Source organism: Neolamprologus brichardi, chromosome 13 (genome assembly GCF_056152115.1).
Source record: "Neolamprologus brichardi isolate AB-2024 chromosome 13, ASM5615211v1, whole genome shotgun sequence".
Classification (NCBI taxonomy): Eukaryota; Metazoa; Chordata; class Actinopteri; order Cichliformes; family Cichlidae; genus Neolamprologus; species Neolamprologus brichardi.
In genome coordinates, this window is record NC_142116.1 from 20608073 (window position 1) to 20621803 (window position 13731).

The window sequence follows — 13731 nt, forward strand, 5'->3', positions numbered from 1 at the left end:
GAGTTCATCATTGATGCAGGTATATGCTCAGTGAAAGCTTAGATACTGTGATATTTTTCTTTTTAAACATTCAAATAGAATATTTGTCAGTCTCATCTTGTTATATTAGGCTTCATCTGCTTGAGCCTTTCCACTGAAGGACCAAGTTAAGTGGGCATTAACACTGAGGACCAGGAGGATGGCTGGTGACACAATGTGTTGCTTTTTGAGGTCTTTTAGCCTGTTTCACTTTGTCAGACAGCTTCTATTTAACTGATTTCTTGATTCACAAGTCTGCAATTAATCAGGCCTGAGTGTGTTTAGTAACACTGAACTGAGGTTTCCAAAATTGGTTAATCACAGTTAACTCGTGATTTAACAAGAGGGGCAATTTGTTTTTACACAGGACCAGGGAGGTTTGGATCATCTTTCTCCCTAATCTATGAAATCATCATTTAAAAACTGCATTTTGTATTAACTTGTCTTATCTGTGTCTAATATTAAAATGAGTTTGATGATCTGAAACATGTAAGTGTGATAAATATGCAAACCACTAGGAAATCAGGAAGGGGGCAAACACCTTTTCACATCACTGTAGACGTGATTACAGAATACCTTTTAGTGATTACAGAATACCTTTTAGTGATTACAGAATACCTTTTAGTGATTACAGAATACCTTTTACATCCTGGATTACAATAGGATATCCATCAACGGCAGATACTGGTCTCCATGACACACAGATACTGGAGTGGTCTGACCTGACCACACTCGCACTGCTTACCCACAAAGTGTCTAGAGAGACAGAAAAAAGACAGAAAACAAACAAAAAACACAAAGCCAAAGAATGTCATCTGCACACTAGCATGGACAATAAACGCAGACACAGTGCACCCAGTAATTTTTGAACATCCAACCAAGTATCAAGAGCAGTACTGTCATTGTACCGGTACTGGCTGCTGTCTCATTGTTCAGAGAGCCCATCATTATGCAGAGAAAGGAATCTGTGTCTCTGGACCAAAATGACTGTACGTGTAGTGCTGTAGAAACAATACTGCCCAAAAACCTTGATGTTTCTATATGTGGAAACCTTCAAGTATGTGTCATCCAGGGGAAGACGGATGTTATTTTACTTTGCTGTGTTTTAATGTGAAGTGTGCTTATTTATTTTTTTATATTGCATGTTTTGTATCTTGTGGAGTGTTTTTATTTATGCCGCATGTTTTGCTTGCATCAGTCAACTCGTCCTGGAGAGACTCCGCACTTTTCCCCCTTTTTATTAATTTGACACACCTGAGAGGAACGGCAGTAGTAATTTACAGAGTGCGCAGGGACACATAAGGCTGGAGCTTGGCGTCAAGAGAGAGGAGGATCCAGCGCCGGCAACGATAGACGCAGAGCGAGCGGGTCGATTGCTGCAGCAACACGAGGCCAGAGTACGCGTCTGTAGAGAATTGGAGGCGACGAGACGGGCCGGTGCCGAGTGACAGCTACAAAGAAGCGGCGGGCGGAGTTGAGAGCTCTGCCCACCCGGGGTAAGTCTCTGGACTTTCCCCTTTTAACGATTGAAAGCTGCCTGGAAGAATAGTAACTGCCGCTGCCTCCCTCCTTTAGCGCACCGGGGCGCAGAACGTGGGAAGGAAGGCGAGGACGCCGCCGGGTTCCCCTCCTGCACCACTCCGCTGGATTTTTAACTTTTTAGTGACTCTTATATCGTGGCGGACGCCACCGGATTTTTAATGTTGTGTTTTATTGATTTTTATTGTGTTGTCCCCTGGCCAGGGTTGTTTTAATTCATTTTACACTTTTAACTATTTAAATATAATAAATTATATTTTAATTTTATAGTTTTAAAGTTGTGTGCTTTCCCTTGGCGGCTCCACTGCTCTATCCGTTTTGGAGGAAGGTTTCCCCTCCTTTAAACGAACACTGAAAAACATCACCTTCCCTCCGTTAGATAATTGGCGTTGTCGACGTAGGATACGGAGTCAAGAGCAGTTGGGTTAGTCAGGGGAATAGCAAAGATGATGATGCCTGTATATCCCGGAGCCCCGTGGCTGCCGAAATTTAAAGGGCCTGATTAGGATGTGCAATATCAGGATTGGAAGGAGCAGATGCGGGGGCTGCTGGGATCACAGGATTTGCCTGAAGCGAGGAAAGTTGCTATTGTGTTGGGAGCACTAGCAGGTGAGGCTAAACGTCAGGTCAGTGTTCTTGAAACCAGTGAAAGAGACAAAGTACAAAAAATCTTTTCCTATTTAGACTCTTTATATGGTGATCGTGTCCCCACCCTAGTTCTTAGGTCACAGTGTTTTAGTTGCACTCAGAACCCAAGTGAAACCGTATCTTCATTTATTTTGCGGTTGAGAGAATTATACTGTAGGTTGCGAAAGCATGACCCAGATAATGTCCCCTCTGATGCAGCCCTGCGAGATCAATTGTTGCTAGGATTGCGGAAGGGCCCTGTAAGTCAGGCACTGAAGGTCTATGTGCGGCGTAACCCAGATCAAGATTTTGCTGCCATACGCCAGGAGGCACTGTTGCTAGACTCAGAACATGTACAGCCCCAGTCTGAGGTAACCTGCCTGTCTGTAAATAAGTCTCCTGCTCCTTTTAAGGTTGAACAGAAAGAAGATTGGAGAGAGGTGTTAAAGCAGGAGATACTGGAGGATGTCAAGGCACAAATGAAGGGATTGGCACAAGAGCTAGTAAGAGAAATTAGAGGCTCCACTCAGCCAGCTGTAGCTACTCTTCCGCCTGCACCTCAGTTTAGGAGAAGGCTGCGACAATCAAATGCTAGCTGGGATGCGCAAGGTCGGCCTATCTGTCGGAGGTGTAACCAAGCAGGACATATAGCTAGGTTTTGCCAGACCTCCATGTCTTCCCAGCCAAGTTTAAACTAGATGACCCTGCTGCTGAGGTCCGAGGGGCGGGGGCTTTTGGTTCACCTAAGGAATTAAGGGCCACAGAAACATTTATTGGGCAGTGTCCAACAGTGAAGATAGTGATCGAGGGGGTGGAGCTTCAAGGCTTGTTGGATACAGGATCACAAGTGACTTTGATCCAGGAGAGCTTGTTTAATGAGCATTTTTCCCAGGCTAAGCTTGAGAAGACTCCAACCGCCTTTAAGCTGAGAGCCGCCAATGGTCTGGAAATTCCCTATACCACCTATGCTGTCCTGGACATGGAAATAGAAGGTTTTAAGGTTCCTGGACGCGGGGTTGTGGTGGTAAAGGATGACCATTGCACGCACCCACTGATTGTTGGTATGAATGTTGTGGATGCAGTTATGGATTGGCCGGTCCCTGATGCCATCAGACAAGTCAGATCCTTTTTGGGCCTGGCTGGCTACTACAGACGTTTTGTGTCCGGCTTTGCTAAAATCGCACGCCCTTTAAATGCATTATTGACAGGGGTCCCTGTGAACAAGAAAACAGACCGTCGCAAAGTGCAGTGGTCCCCAGAATGTCAAACAGCATTTGAGGCCCTCAAAGCAGCTTTAACGCAAGCACCTGTTTTAGCATACGCAGATTACTCTCTTCCATTTATTGTGTATACTGATGCCAGTGGTCGTGGGCTGGGAGCTGTTCTGGCCCAGGTTCAAGAGGGCCAAGAAAGGGTAATAGCGTACGCCAGCAGAAGCTTACACCACACGGAACGGAATGACGCCAACTATAGTTCCTTCAAGTTGGAGCTGTTAGCCCTTAAGTGGGCAGTTACCGAAAAGTTTAAAGACTATCTGACTGGTGCACGATTCGTTGTGTACACTGATAATAACCCTGTGGCCCATTTACAGACTGCAGTAGAACAACGTTGGGTTGCCCAGCTGGCCTCTTTCGACTACGAGATCAAGTATCGTTCGGGTAAGAGCAATATTAATGCTGATGCCCTGTCTCGATTCCCCACTGTCCCAGCAGAGCACCTGGAGGGGGCTGGATCAGAGCGTGGAGTCACTTCAGCAGCCATTGAACTGACTTGTGAGGTAGAGGGGAGTGACTGGGCAGAAGCACAATCTCGTGATCCAGATATTCAAGTGGTAAAGCAACTTCTGGAAGCCCAGGTCGCACCCACAAAGCTAGAACGTCAGACATTGTCACATGGTGTGCGACGACTCCTACAGCAACAAAAAAGACTTTTTATTAAAGACGGGATACTGTGCCGTAAAGTGTTGGACGAATATACCCAGGAGACTCGTTATCAAGTTGTGTGTCCTAGTTCCAGGTGCCATGAGGTGTGGCGGAAGATCCATGAGGCTGCTGCCCATGCGGGGGTAGATCGAACCCTCTCTCGGATACGGCAGCGGTTCTACTGGGTTAACATGGAAGCGCAGGTACGTCAGTTTCATCTGGGTTGTGTCCCCTGTAGTCTACAAAAGGAGAGGGTAGAACCTAGGGCTCCACTGCACCCTATTTCAGTTTCATACCCTTTGGAGGTTGTAAGCATGGATTTCCTGTCCTTAGGCCGGCCCACTGACACTTATCAAAACATACTTGTGGTTACTGATCTGTTTACACGGTTCGCTTGGGCTATCCCTACAATAAACCAAAGCAGAGACTACAGTAAAGGCTTTGTGGAAGTATGTGATACAGCCGTTCGGTTGCCCAGGCCGACTCCACTCTGACCGTGGGTCTAATTTCGAATCTGCATTAATGAAACAGCTCTGTGATACCTATGGTATAACTAAAAGCCGCACGACACCTTACCACCCTGCAGGGAATGGTAGTGTAGAACGTTTCAATCAGACCCTATTGAACATGCTTCGCTCACTAGAATCAGTAAGACAGAGTCAGTGGGTAGGAAATCTGCCAGAACTCGTCCATGCTTATAACAATACTATTCATAGTTCCACAGGTTATGCGCCTGCCTATTTGATGTTTGGTCGACACTTGAGACTTCCCGTGGACGTGGCATTAGGCGTGGCCCCCCAGCAGGCGAGGCAGGATGTAAGTGAGTGGGTGTGTTCTCATCAACAGAAACTCTCCCTAGCTTACCGTTTGGCTGGGCAGAGGATGTATAGTGCGGCCTCCCAACAAAAAAAACAGTATGAGAAGAGAGGTTGTACCCTCCCATTGTTGCCCGGGGAGAGAGTCTGGGTACGGGATCGAAACAGACAGGGCAGAGGAAAACTGTGTTCCTGGTGGTCTCCTGAGCCGTATGTGGTGCTGGAACAGGTGGGAGATACCGGCTTAGTGTATAAGGTCAAACCAGAAAAGGGGGGTAATATACAAACTTTACATAGGAATGCCTTAAAAGTGTGCATTGCTCCTCAACCAGACTTTACCCCTCCTACGGAGGAGCCGACCACAGGCCCTTCGGATTTCCCAGTGCCAGTGTTTTATGGGTTTTTACCCCCTACTGACTGTGTGTCATCTCACCAGCGTGACTCAGGGATGTCCTTTAGGCGGTCCACTAGGACCACGCGTGGGATTCCACCAGAGCGTTATAGGGAGATGGAGCATTAGCAGGGACTGCTAATATTTCAGTGTGGGGGGATGTCATCCAGGGGAAGACGGATGTTATTTTACTTTGCTGTGTTTTAATGTGAAGTGTGCTTATTTATTTTTTTATATTGCATGTTTTGTATCTTGTGGAGTGTTTTTATTTATGCCGCATGTTTTGCTTGCATCAGTCAACTCGTCCTGGAGAGACTCCGCACTTTTCCCCCTTTTTATTAATTTGACACACCTGAGAGGAACGGCAGTAGTAATTTACAGAGTGCGCAGTGACACATAAGGCTGGAGCTTGGCGTCAAGAGAGAGGAGGATCCAGCGCCGGCAACGATAGACGCAGAGCGAGCGGGTCGATTGCTGCAGCAACACGAGGCCAGAGTACGCGTCTGTAGAGAATTGGAGGCGACGAGACGGGCCGGTGCCGAGTGACAGCTACAAAGAAGCGGCGGGCGGAGTTGAGAGCTCTGCCCACCCGGGGTAAGTCTCTGGACTTTCCCCTTTTAACGATTGAAAGCTGCCTGGAAGAATAGTAATTGCCGCTGCCTCCCTCTTTTAGCGCACCGGGGCGCAGAACGTGGGAAGGAAGGCGAGGACGCCGCCGGGTTCCCCTCCTGCACCACTCCGCTGGATTTTTAACTTTTTAGTGACTCTTATATTGTGGCGGACGCCACCGGATTTTTAATGTTGTGTTTTATTGATTTTTATTGTGTTGTCCCCTGGCCAGGGTTGTTTTAATTCATTTTACACTTTTAACTATTTAAATATAATAAATTATATTTTAATTATACAGTTTTAAAGTTGTGTGCTTTCCCTTGGCGGCTCCACTGCTCTGTCCGTTTTGGAGGAAGGTTTCCCCTCCTTTAAACGAACACTGAAAAACATCACCTTCCCTCCGTTACATATGCATGTCCTCCTGTAAGGGTAAAGTAATGGGACATTTGCACTTTTTGCATGTAAGCCTGTTGGTCTTAACTGGAAGTTGCACTTGAGCTGTCTTGGCATCTTTCCTTGTTTGACTCACCAGTTTTGCCCTGAGCTGAATCGCTGCCTCCTTCTCTGTTGTGGTACTCAGCGGTGACTAACATGTTGTAACGTGTATCTGGCTGCAGTGACTCCAGCATCACCTGCTTCTCTCCACCAGGGACCAGCACCTGTAGACAACAAACAACACTATCATCCCAACACAGTCAGAACTCATTTAAAGTTTTGGGACTTATGGAATTTCTGGAATTCTGACACATGACAGCCGGCTGAAGGCCAGAAGAGGTGAAGATGTAATGACTACGACCCACTCACAGTGTGATCCTGGCTATCAGCTCCAGTTAAAGCCATGTAGGACATGTGATACTGGAGGACATGAGCATTGGGAGGTACCCAGCTGATCACCATGCTGACGGCAGTCTCATCAGAAACCGTGAGGCTGGTTGGGCCTCCACCAGACACTGCAGCAACACCATAGAAGAGATAAAGTACCACAGCTAATGACACTTAACCCTCACTTTGTTCCTTTAAAGGAGGAAATTATTTTGGCAGCAGAGCAAAGTGTTTTTATAGAAAATAAATGTAAAGTATAACAGAGAATTTGATACTTTGATTTGATACTTTAACCTCACTACATTTATTTCATAGCTCAGAGTTCTAGTTATTCAAAGATGAGAATTTAGATGTGAAATTTAACCTTTAAGTGACTAGTACTTTGACAACTGCCATCAATTACACAATGAAGTTCATTTACGTACAGGTTGTTGTATTAGTAATGCTATATTGTACATAGAGACAGAATATGACATGAAGGGCTACTGACCACAGAAAAGTAAAAGGTAACTGGGCCTAAAGACTAACGGGAGACAAACAAGCTTTCTGTGATTCTATTTGTGTTTTTGTGGTAATCTTGGATATCTTAGGTTGTCTCATTACTGTCATATATGTCCTATCATTAAAACACTGGCTTCTAACAACTAACAGTGTCTCAAAAATAATTTAATAAATAAACAAATAATATGGATGCATGACTCAAATGCATGACTTTTAACTTGTGTATTTTTTAGGCTGAACACTGCTGCTAATGTGACTTAACACATTAGCATTGACTGTCTGAGAAATTAGTTACCCTAAGGTCAGAAGGAGGAGGCACCTTCACTAGAAGAAAAGAATAATGTGTACGGGAATTTTTTAAAAATGACAAAGCTACATTTTGACATCTTTCATTATTAATAACATTTACAGTACTGTGCAAAAGTCGTGAGCCACACGATGAAGTATTTCTTTGGACATTATCTGGTTTTTCCACTCCTTTTTAGTCCAGTTCTTGTACCTGACCATTTTCTGAGTAATGTTTTTTGTTTGTTTGTTTTTTGTTTGTGTAAACACTTTGCACTGACCATTATTGGAGAACTAAAAAGCACCTAAGTCGAGGAATGTGTGTGCACATAACAGAAAACTTGGGAAAGAACCAATTTTAAATCTTTAAGCACTTTGTTACTAGCAGCCTGTCACAAAAACACATTTTGTATAGTGGGTTTTTTTTTTTTTATCTTGTGAATAAAATGTATACAAGTGTGTGTGATTAATCACAATGTGTTAGTGTGTAATCACCCTGAGACATGCATGCCTGTCTGCTAGCATCAGATCTAAAGCCATTTCTGATTTGGAGATGCAGCCTGCAGATTCTCTCCAGATTATCCCAGCTCTCGTCACTAAACATCCAGTCTTCACTTATCAAATGTGTAAAATTCAAGGCTGGTCCTTAAAAGCTCCCAACAACGCAAAAACTGCATAGCCACACAAATCCCAGCGTTTCCCACCGCAGCAGCTGTGAAAAGAAAGTGGAGAAAGGATGAATGAGTCTGTGCTTATCGCTCTCCGCTCTCCCCCAAGCTGGCGTTGTTCTTGGTAGCCATGACAACGGAGATAGTCCCAGCTTTTTAAATAAAGGCCCCAACACCCCAAAAAAGAAAAAAACATCGGGATTCCCTGCGCAGACCAGGAATCCCCCTAGCAGACCGAAGCTACAGAGAGGATTTGGAGTGAGTGAGTGTGTGAGCGATTGAGTGAGAATCGAACTGGCACCTGTCTGTGCTTCAACCTGCCAGGCGCCGGCAAGTGCTTTGCGCCACCTGCCGGGCTGTAGAATTAGTGCAAATTTGATATATTTGACTTCTCTGTTTTTTTCTCTCTGAATTACTGTTGAAAAGGAAAAATAATAATTTTAATGTGAGGCAAAACATGTATGGTGCTCGGTAAAGATGACACGCCGACCCACTTCTTCTTTTTTTTCTTTTTGTTTGAGAAAGTTTGTTCTCATATTAAACCAGTGTCAGTGACGTCATTCTACGCGACTACCACAGGTAAAGAAAAGCCTGAATCTGTAGATCTTTTTCTTTTATTTTTGTTGTCTAAAACACAAGAGATAAAAAAAAAAAAACCCACAGGGAAACATAGGAAATAATGTTTTGTGAAGCAATGACTTGTTGGCACAAGAAGAGTGGTCCTTGGTAGCCATGACAACAAGGAGGTCTGTTTGTTTGTGGCAGGTAAAAGAAAAAAAAGAAAGAAAGAAAACTAAAAAGTCAGGGGAAGCCCAGGCTGAACAAGGTTCATCCCTTAGAATTTTCACTCCAAGATCACCTGCCTGGACCTCCCCCTAGCAGGTGAACATACAGAACCAGGTGAACCGAGGGCTCGAACCCGGGCCTGTATGTTACTAACCTGCTAGCCCGCCACATGTCGCCACATGACGGGATATGAGAATGGGAAAAATTCTTCTATTTAAAGAACACTACGTGCACATCGCGTGACCAGCCTTTTCCATTAGTTGGAGACCACACATTTTTGCACTCAAATACTCACCAAATTTTACCCACTCACACCTGTTTTTTTTGCCTGCACACCACTTATTTCTCAACAACCACTCCTTTTTCATCTCTGTTATCTTGCCTTTATTACATATTTATTACATCCTCTTAGCTAGCATCAATGACTGGACAAAAGAGCAACACAGTGCTTTTCTCATCATTTCTTTAGTCACGCTCAAGTCATTCGCCTCTACGGATTAGCTAAACCAACTTTACAAAACAAGTTTCCCCGAAGAGCCCACTTCTCATCTTAGCTGCCTAGATTTCAGGACCTAGCTAAGGACAGTGGCCACAAACACATTTAACTTACCGAAAAATAGCTGCGGGGCCTCAGTCTGTCTGTGGGGCATAGCTGGACTGGCCATCGGGCATACTGGGTATTTGCTGGGTGGGCCGATGGTAATTTTTCGTTTTAAATGGGCCGATGTTTTGTTGTTGTTGTCTTTTTTTCTTAACCGTGTAAACAGTGAAAGGTGGCGGATTGGACAGATGCTGGCAGACGTGTAAAAATAACTCAATTGTTTGGTAGTGGCTGTGGTGGAGCTTTCACAGCTTCAGTAAAATTAGCAAGTGGTGGAAGCCAGCAGGTGGATGGGGGAAAGGGGAGGCGGAGGTGGAGAGACCCAAGGCGGCCGCGGGTCCGACTGTCAGGTGAAATGAGCTTCAGGTAAGAAGTTATGACCTGCAGTCTATCTGGGTCAAACCAAGTTTAGGTGTAGTTTATTTTCGTTGTGCTAACTTTTTACAGTCAGTTACAATAACTCGTACTGTGTACTAGCTAGCATGATGGAGTTTCTATACAGTTGGGTGGGTGCTATATGTTACTGGTGAACTTTATTTTATTCATATGGTTAGTTAGTAGAGTTGCCTACCATCCTGTAAAAAACGGAATCCTCTGGTATTCAGAGTTAATATTACATGTTTCGTATTGAGCTGAAAATACACGGATTTGTCCCATACTTCAGCTACAATTAAAAAAAAGACAAAAAGCTGGAGTTATTCTGTGTCTTTACGCTGTCAGCTGCCTCTTCTGCTCTCATTCTCCCCCCTCCCTCTCCTGCTGCTACTTCAATCATGAAACTGATCAATGATCAGCTGATCAGCGTTTCTGCCGCAAGTCCCGTCTTTCTTGCTTGTTTATCTCCCGCTTTGCGTCAGAAAGAGGAAACTAGCGGAGGTCGTGTTAAACAGCAGAAGCGCCTTTAAACTTGATAAGCTGTTGTTAGAATTGATTTAATATTACTTTCTAGTATCAGCTGATGTTTGTTGGAGCCATAAAAGCTGCTGGTTATCTGGTGAGAGGGAAACATAAAAAGGCCAGGTAGAGCATTAACAGGGAAAGGGGGGCACAAAGAAATACTTTTCTTTCTTATTCTCATTTAAAATTTCTAGCTTTTAATAAATAATTATCCAAATCTTACAACCAAAGTTTTCATCTGATGTCAAATGTATAGAAATCCATTATTGTACATAGTAAGTTTTTTTCAGGGTCCCAACATAATTTCTTCAGAAGAAAGTACTGTACATGATGCCAGTATTTTCCCACATTTTCTAGATACTGTACTAGTACTTTGTGTAAAATGCCATCAAAAAGTCAGTTAAGTTTTATTCTTTCTCACCTGTCTTTCTGTCTCCTTTCTCTTTTAAAAGGTTGCCATCCATTCATTCACTTCCGCTTATCCTTTCCAGGGTCGCGGGGGGCGCTGGAGCCTATCCCAGCTATCATAGGGCGAGAGGCAGGGTACACCCTGGACAGGTCGCCAGTCTGTCGCAGGGCCAACACACAGGAACAAACAACCATTCGCACTCACACCTAGTGACAATTTGGATTATCCAATTAACCTATCCCCACAAGCTGCATGTCTTTGGACGGTGGGAGGAAGCCGGAGTACCCGGAGGGAACCCACGCAAACACGGGGAGAACATGCAAACTCCACACAGAAAGACCCCGGCCTGATGTTGGAATTGAAGTCAGGAGCTTCTTGCTGTGCGGCAACAGTGCTAACCACCGTGCTGCCACGGTGGCAAAGGTTGCCATGTTAGAAAAAATATTTTGCCCTGCCATGCTGTTTATTGATGTGGTAAATAAATAGTTTATGAAAATATCAGTAAATCTGTCATTTATTATTTTTAATATTCAGTAATGGTCATGTCTCACCTCTAGTCTTCTCTGTCTTAATTTCAGGTTTCCACCATATGTTGTAGATCGTTCAGGAAGTTAACTCAACCAGTCTTTGGGTTTCGGCTAAGTACTGTTTAGAATAGCAGAATAGGGAGGATGGTGTAGGTTTAAGTTTATTAGATTGATACATATGTACCAACAAGACAGTGTACATCACTGTCACAACGACGTTTGTTTTCATTCAAAGGCTTTATGGAACTTTGACAGGAGGGCCACGCCCGATTTCCTCTGTCATCCACGTCATACTTAGATCCTCCTCAATCTGTGTACATACGCCGCCTCTAAACCCCCGATAGTGCCAGTGTCAGTTAGTGAGTCAGTAAAATACTGACTCACTAACAGGGTTAGTCTGTTCTGGGATGAGTGTGGTAGTTAACCCTCATTTAACACATCCCTCTCTGCTCCTCTAGCTCGCTCTATCTCACTGAGAATCAGAAAGCCTTGACATTTACTGCTATTAACTTTACACTCTTGTTGTAAAGACGCAAAGAAAACACAGTGAAAAGGTTAGAAGGACGTAAGGAAAAAGAATGAATGAATGGTTTAATAGAAGGAAAGAAGTTAAAGGGACTACATATTCAAAGGTCTTATTTCTGATACTACCCCATGAAAATATTTGCTCTGTGTGCCGTGCTGCAGCTGCTACATTTGGCTTCGGATTCACTTTTTGGCGCCTACGCCTCTCGAGATGTGTTAATGCAGAAAGGTATTGAAAAACTCTGGTCAACCAACCAGCAGTCTGTCTGCTGTGTCGTATGAAATGCGTGGAAGGAGAGGTACCAACTGTCTGTTACATATAGATGAAAAATAAAGCTCTGACGTGACCTCGGGTCAGCCAGCCTGACGGTCAGAGAAACAGAAACGTGTTGGATTGTGGATCTCTGAGCTGCACATCAAAGATGCACCTATGCACAGATCAAGTCTCAAATCTACCTCATATACATCTGTGTGTGTTTTTCTGTTGATGCCTTTCAAACAAAACTAGCCATGATATTTTCCACCTCAGACAATTAATATCAGTTAACCACGCCCCCTTTCAGATTTGTTCACCAAAAGAAAAGAAAAAAAAAAACGTCATTAACGCTGTTTATTATTTGTCAGACCGGTTTCATTTTCATACTTTGTAAATATCTATGTTGTATGGAGCTTGAACTAAAATGTAAATATGTTTACTGTATTTGTAATAATTATAATCCATTCGCTGTACAGCATAGATGTGTCATGCAGATATCCTAATTCTGTGTATGGTAATCTTGCACCATTGAACTGTTAGTGAATGAGGCAACAATAAAAGTGGGAAACGTGCATTAGCAGATCAAGTGCTGCCTGCTTATTTCCTGCTTTATTTGAGCTTCTGCTGTAGTTTATTATGTGCTTTTAGCCCCAAGAAACCACCCTTTTACTGTGGCGCACAACAAGATCTTCTGATGTTTGGTGTCATCTTCCTGTGATCTCCTGTGAACAGGTGGATTAATTCATTTCAAGTTTATGTATGTAGCACCAAATCACAGCAGGGGCTGAACATTGTAAAGACTCTAGAATAATTATGGAGGCACAACATTTAAAGCTCCCATCCTTCCATCCCACAGACCTAAAAGTTAGTTATATGATAAACAGCCCCGTGTTTGTTTACTTGATTTGTAAAATGCAAAGTGGTGACTTTTTCTCTTCAAGTACGTCCTCATATGGAGACAGTTTTTTTAATGGCCCAAAACAAGTCATTGTTTACAAAAATGTACATTTTATTGGGCAAAATGAGGTAAACAGTGAAGAAAAGTATAAGAAAACAGAGCATAGGATCTCCAGAGACTGTGGCAACTAGAATTATTGTATACATGTGTGTGTATTAAGGACTGACACAGACAAAGAATGAATCAGACAATGAAGCAATGTCCTTTTTAAATGTTTATTTATAAACAGGATAAAACCATTCAAGTATTGAGTCATGAATAAAACATCAACCTCTGATCTGTTAATTGGGAAACAGAGGATGTCAGTGTATTTTTCAGTGCTAGTCCAAATTGAGTGAGATGACTTTACATTTGAATAGACTGGATTACAAGTTATATTTGGTTTTAATTGAATGAGTTCAATTTGATTTAAATCAAGCCAATTCACAACATATAAACTTGAAATATATGGTAAGATAAAGGTTGTGCAATAATACAGAGAAAGCCCCAACAATCAAATGACCCCCTATGAGCAAGAACTTGGCAACAGTGGGAAGGAAAAACTCCATTTTCGGCAGAACCAGAATCAGGGAGGG

At 43.5% G+C, this 13731-nt stretch overlaps 1 protein-coding gene across 1 annotated transcript; it reads right to left on the bottom strand.

The window, feature by feature from the left end:
- Positions 1 to 6397: 6397 nt before the first annotated feature.
- LOC148099964 (collagen alpha-1(XX) chain-like) lies at positions 6398 to 8133 on the bottom strand. Its single transcript, XM_087849746.1, has 3 exons — positions 8025 to 8133; positions 6726 to 6871; positions 6398 to 6580 (listed from the first exon to the last, which is right to left on the bottom strand). Exons 1-3 carry the CDS (start codon positions 8131 to 8133, stop codon positions 6398 to 6400), a joined length of 438 nt encoding a protein of 145 aa, XP_087705872.1.
- Between the last annotated feature and the right edge of the window lie 5598 nt (positions 8134 to 13731).